We start from the raw sequence: 6,000 nt of genomic DNA, 5'->3' as shown, positions 1-6,000 counted from the left end.
GTGTTTCCCTGCTTGCCTTTTTATAAAGCTGTCCATTTTTCCATATATTGACTGATTTGCATCTATCTGCTGTTGACCTTTTGCAACTTTTCATCTGCCTGTCCATCCATCACTCTCATCAGTCTTCTTTTATATCCCTGTCTTTTTTTTCATCGTAAGCCTTTTTTTTATAGTTTATGTTCAAGTCAGTATTTCTATCGGTGTGTCTGTCTTTTTCCGTAGTTTTCCATTTTAACATGTCTCACATTACACACGTTCTCAATCAACAATGCAACATATTACAGGCACATGTAGGTACGTATCCATCCAGTAGCAGGATAAGGTTATCTGGAAGAAGGACCTGAATTCTTACACATCAGAGCTAACGTCCTTCCTTTCTCATAAAATTCTCATATAAGATTATCCATAGTCTGTGACTGTATTCTATGCATTAGCATCCTCAGGCTACTCATATTTAAAACAACAATAGGAGCGATCACAGATGATTTCTTATTCCAAGCTGGATTGTCATCTCATCGTAGAGTCAATCCCCAACACATCTGGGATTCTTCTAGTATCTGATTATTGTAGCGAGCGGTCACAAATCGTATCAGTGGCAGGAGAATCGAGTAGCTTGTTCATACGAATGACACTTCTGTTACACTCCCGTTGTTATGAACATAGGTTCAATTTTCACTCTCAGCTTATGAGCATTACATGGTTTATAGACCCAGAGGCTTTAGCTGCCAGAGACAAAGTCCTCTCTCATCCCCCCTAGACAGGACTGACACAGGATGGGAAGTTACAAGGTAAACAACGCACGGACAACAGTCATGTCATTAGGTCCGATTGGTCCGTTACGTCGTCCAAGTCATCTTCCTCCACCTTCATTGGTTCCACGGCTCCCGAAGAGTGCTGCGAGTGGCAAGAGCCGGAGAGATGGGAGGAGTGGCTCTGTGTGTCATCCTCTTCCTCTGCTCTCAAGGCTTTCTTTGACCCTTTCCTCTGCCTCTCCTCTTCCTCCACCCCCTTCCTCCTCCTCCCACCCCTCTGCTCCTCCATGGCCCACGTGCTGTCATCCTCTAGCTCGTCCTCCTTTCCCTGCACCTCTCTGTCAAAGTCCAGCAACTCCCCCATCATCTCCTCTATCTCCATCTCTCCATCCATCTCTTCCTCCACCTCTGACCGCAGCTCACCCATGCTCTCTGTCCGGTTGGTGTCGTCCGTCTCGTCCCCTTCCCCGTCGTCTCTCAGCCTCTCAGGGGGATCGCTGGTCTGACTCTCGCCAAATTCCAAGATGGTGGGTAGGTTGCCCTGTTTGGGACAACGCTTCCTTAGGCTGACGAGGAAGGGCTGAGGCAGGGAGAAGATGTCCACGTTGTTGCCCAGGTCAATCCATGTCACGCTGGGAAAACTGCCTGGGTCCTGGAGTTGAAAGAACAGAAAGGTCATGATCATTGTAATTGTTTTGGTGGCATGGCATGGTTGCTTAACAGTAAGTTTGCATGTTCTCCCCATCTTTGCATGTTTTCCCTAAGGCCGTGTTCACATTGCACGCAAAGCAGCTGCGGAATGGCCACAAAGCGTGGTCAGCTTCCATTCACCACCAATGTTAGTAGATTAAAGTTTAAACCATGTGCAGATTTCACAAAAATACATTGAGAAATTTGTACTTAATATGCATACGTGTATCGTGGAAAAATATAGGCTCGAGCTTTTATACTTTACCCTCTAGCAGCCTATACTGGTCACTTCTTGAGGTTATCGAATATTTATTGCCTATATGAGCACAAACATAAATTTACAGTAATCCCAGAAGGCTGAATCAGTTCGTCTGGACACAACGTTTATTGAGAGAAACGTTTCATCACTCATCTAAGTGACCTTTTCAGTCTCCAGTAATCACAGAGATGATAAATGTCCAATCTCCTATGAAATATCACTTTTCCGATGAAAATGGTTTTGCCATTGAATCTTCTGAAGGAAAACATATTTCGTCATTTGAGGCTGTTACACATAGAGAGACACGGCTGGATCTGCACCTGCTCAGCATCCGGTTGAAACAACAAGCTGCAATTTTCTGTGTTGCGTGCTGTGTAAACCCAGCCTAAAACTTGACACTTCTTCTAAAATATTTTGCAATAATAGGGAGGTGTAGTTGAGGCTCAAGTTGGGGCTTGAACAATTGTGCAGAAAAAAAATACTGCTGAACACAAGATACAACAACAAACCAAACAGGAAATTAATAGATTAGAAATGAATTGTTAAAAATTATCTTTAGACCTAATCAGATGATTGGGCAAACATTTCCAGTGATCATCTTTCAGTGGTATTGCATTGGGATGAAATTCAGATATCTTCATATTGTGATATCATTTTGTTAATGATACTGAAGGTGGGACACATAAGAGGCTCCAGCATCCCCGTGACCCTGAGAGCAGGGTAAGAAGTTTGGATAATGGATGAATGGATGGATGGATGGATAATGAAGATATTACCTACAATGTCTCAAAAATGTGATTACAGGGAGAAAACTTGATGAAAGTGAAAGCCTTACGAAGACTACTTAAAATTAAGTCATGTAAAAATACTGAACAAAAGTCTTCGCAACACATTGCTTCAAACTAATTTTCCTTTGTTAACCGACTTTAATTGCCTTCCAAATGTGTGGTTGCCTAGTCACACAGACACAAACAAATGCACTAAGCGCCCACCTTCAGGGCGTCAGTCAGCTCCTTCAGGATGGCCCTGGTCAGCCTGTTTCCATTGAGCGCCAGGGTTTCCAGGTGCGGCAGGGCGGCTAAAGTGGGCAGGAGCAGGAGGAACGCCTCATCAGTCAGCTCGGTGAAGCCCAGCTCCAGGCTGACCACAGTGGCCGCGTGGCGCTGCAGATGTCCACACAGACGCTCCATGTCCCGCACTGCCAAAGGGATACCAGACAGGTCCAAGGCCCCGCTGGGGGGTTGGACTGACAACATTGCCTTCAGACTGGAGAAAGAGGGAGGATGTGTGAAGATACGAAGGATAAGGAGGAAGAGAACAGGGAAAGAGATACAGCGACATGAAAATGCCAATATTGTGACAGTTGAAAGTACTGGGATACATAACTATGTCACTTTAAAGCTGCTACGAGGAGTTTGGGATTCCCCCCCCCCTTTTTTTTCCCTCCAATTGGCCAATTTCTCTACTTTCTGAGCCGTCCCAGTCGCTGCTCCACCCCCTCTACTGATCCGGGGAGGGCTGCAGACTACCACATGCTTCCGCTGATACATGTGGAGTCGCCAGCTGCTTTTTTTCACTTGATAGTGAGGAGTTTCTCCAGGGGGATGTAGTGCGTGGGAAGATCATGCTATTCCACCCAGTCCCCCCTCCCCCCGAACAGGCGCCCCGACTGACCAGAGGAGGCGCTAGTGCAGCGACCAGGACACATACCCATATTCAGCTTCCCACCCGCAGACACGGCCAACTGTGTCTGTAGGGATGCCCGACCAAGCCGGAGACAACATAAGGATTCAAACTGGCGATCCCCGTGTAGGTGGAGTTTGAGATTTTTGTTGACTTTGCGCACCCCTTGTGGAGAAAAGATTTTGCAGAACAACTTCGTTCTCGCATAAGCGTTGCTTCTTGTTGCAAAGACCTACATTAATCCTCTGGTAGCTCGTACAAGCATTTGGAATCATTATATCACAATGTCTTCTTGCAGATGGTCTCATTTGATTATGTTGGTCATATAAAGTCATCAAAATTAAACTGAGACTGATAAATAACCAGCGAATAACTCCTTGTAGAAGCTGGGCTATGTATTTTTTTTCTTTTTCCCCTGTTCCTGTTTCTCACTTTGGAATGAGAAACAGGAATGGGGAAAAAGAAAAGCATCACACAGAGTCCACTGCAAATGAGCAAAATGTTATTTCACTGGAAAGCTAATTGAAACTATCTGAAGAGAACAATTGAGAATTTCAGATGATTTCAAATGACACCGTCAAATAATAATGAGGGAAAATGGGGTTTTAGAAAACCAAGTTGAACGAATGAAAAATGGATGTCAAGCAATTCAACAGTTCAAGCCATATTCTCCAAAACACAGTAAGCACTAAAATAAACTGTTTGGTAATGTGCTGTACGAGCTGAGCACCAACAGCTGGTGTGGGGTTTTATCCCATACAAAGGAAAACTGGGATCAGACGTTAATTTTTCTCCAATGTACAAATAAAAACAATATTCACAGAAGCACAATGGCCACGGGGGCTTAACTCTTAATGCCCTACAATCACTTACACATGCACATGATGACAGGCTCACACACACACACACACACACACACACACACACACACACACACACACACACACACACACACACACACACACACACAAGGATCACATTGGCTCGAGATGCTAACACCTCGACAAACTAACCCTGCAGCAGTAAATCTGTGACCTTCATGGCTCAATATATATGATGCAGAGGGAGAGACCGTCAAAACTAAGAAAGATTTAGGATGAGCATAACTCTTGCCAGTCACTAAGGAAAATCATAGATTGGTTTTGGGTTTGTAGCAAACTTGACTGCCAGTGCAAAGCCAAGAAACCACACCACTACCACAGAAAAAAAGTAACTGTGGTTCACATTGCAGAATTCAATTGAAACCTCAGCTGCTACGGTAAAATGTTTATCTACCCACATAGTGCGCAAGCTAGGTAAGGGCTGCCCCCAAGTGGGAGTCCAGGGCCAAATGTAACTCTCCACCTTATTGTTGACTCTTGGAAGGGGTTTCAGAGGATAATGTTATATGAAGTTTGGGTAATTTTATACACTGATCATGAATCTAGAGTAATTTTGAGATAGCTTTCGTATTTCATGAATTAATGACCGAAACAAACTAATTAACAATAACTATGTTTTAATGGGACGTTTCTGAAACAGCACAAGATAGAGGCAAACCAACTATAGAACAATACGGTTATACAAGAAAAGGATAGTTGTAAGGACAGGGGTGAGATTTGAACCGTGGGAAAAATAAGGAGTAAAGAGGAGGACTCCATCGTGAGTACTAGGGAGGATTAGGAAGAAAATTATACTGACAAATAAATACAGCATCCCCAGAAAGTATCTAACTTCCTTCAGCGTTTTCATATTTTTTTCCTGTTTCCTGTTAATTTGATGGTGGTGGAGTTAAAGATGAGACACCTAACGTTCATACTTGGCCTGGAAAAAAGGAATTGAGGCATTTCTTGTTGTGTTTGTGCAACAAAGTTCAGTTTATTTTTCCAGCCCTGATTCACCACCCATACGCCATTTTGTAATTTAGCAACAAAAAAAAAAGCTTGGAAGTTGTAGTCGATGCTTTTGTCACATCATCTGTTTTTGGAGCCATACGCCTTCAGCTGTCATGACTCATAAGTTATGGAGGAGAAGGATGACGTTGCAACATCGAAAGACCTCTGCAGGAGTATCCTACTTTCTGTCTAACTTAATGACCCCCATCTGGCCCTCTCTCAACCCCAAATATGTCTCTTAACTATTTCATGTCACTCTCCATTTAGGCATTACACCTCAGCTTTTTCCTCCTATGCTCTGCTTTGGTTGCCCTTCCACTTGCTCTCCCCTCTCCCTCAAAGTTCAACTCCAACTCTTACAGCATCTCACCATCCAGGATTCACATGCTTCCATTCTTGAGCAGTGGAAGCTGAAAAAGCATCTTTCAGCTCTTGTTTAAGAAAAGCTGAAGGATGTTGATGCACTGGTTCCCTGATGAAATCGTCTGTTGTGAACTAGGAATGTGTGTTTTCTTTATGACTGCAAAAAATGCTTTGTTGGATGTACATTCCACATACAGTTCCTACATGGGTATGTTTGTCTTAACTGTTCCTTGCTTGTCCTTTCCCATGCCTCATCTCTCTCTCATCCCCCTCTCTGTCATCCCCTCCAAGCCCCTCCTTCAAATCCAACGAAACCCCACTCGACTTAAAGCCACAAACAGAGAGGCAGGACTAGTATTGTGTAGAAAAGATTAGGCAC

The 6,000-nt window shown here is 43.8% G+C and overlaps 1 protein-coding gene across 1 annotated transcript in view; it reads right to left on the bottom strand.

Annotated features, from left to right (window-relative positions):
• Positions 1 to 429: 429 nt before the first annotated feature.
• lrrc75a (leucine rich repeat containing 75A) overlaps positions 430 to 6,000 on the bottom strand; it is a 56,945-nt gene continuing 51,374 nt past the window's right edge. Inside the window, exons 5-6 of the mRNA XM_056283418.1 lie at positions 2,694 to 2,967; positions 430 to 1,404 (exon numbers count right to left, since the gene is read on the bottom strand). Coding sequence (XP_056139393.1) covers positions 811 to 1,404; positions 2,694 to 2,967 — 868 coding nt within the window. The 3' untranslated portion in view covers positions 430 to 810. The remainder of the gene's footprint in view (positions 1,405 to 2,693; positions 2,968 to 6,000) is intronic.

The sequence above is a fragment of the Lampris incognitus genome, chromosome 7, assembly GCF_029633865.1.
Source record: "Lampris incognitus isolate fLamInc1 chromosome 7, fLamInc1.hap2, whole genome shotgun sequence".
NCBI classification, from domain to species: Eukaryota; Metazoa; Chordata; class Actinopteri; order Lampriformes; family Lampridae; genus Lampris; species Lampris incognitus.
The sequence above is the reverse complement of the archived record's forward strand: the minus strand, read 5'-3'. Positions and strand labels throughout refer to the sequence as shown.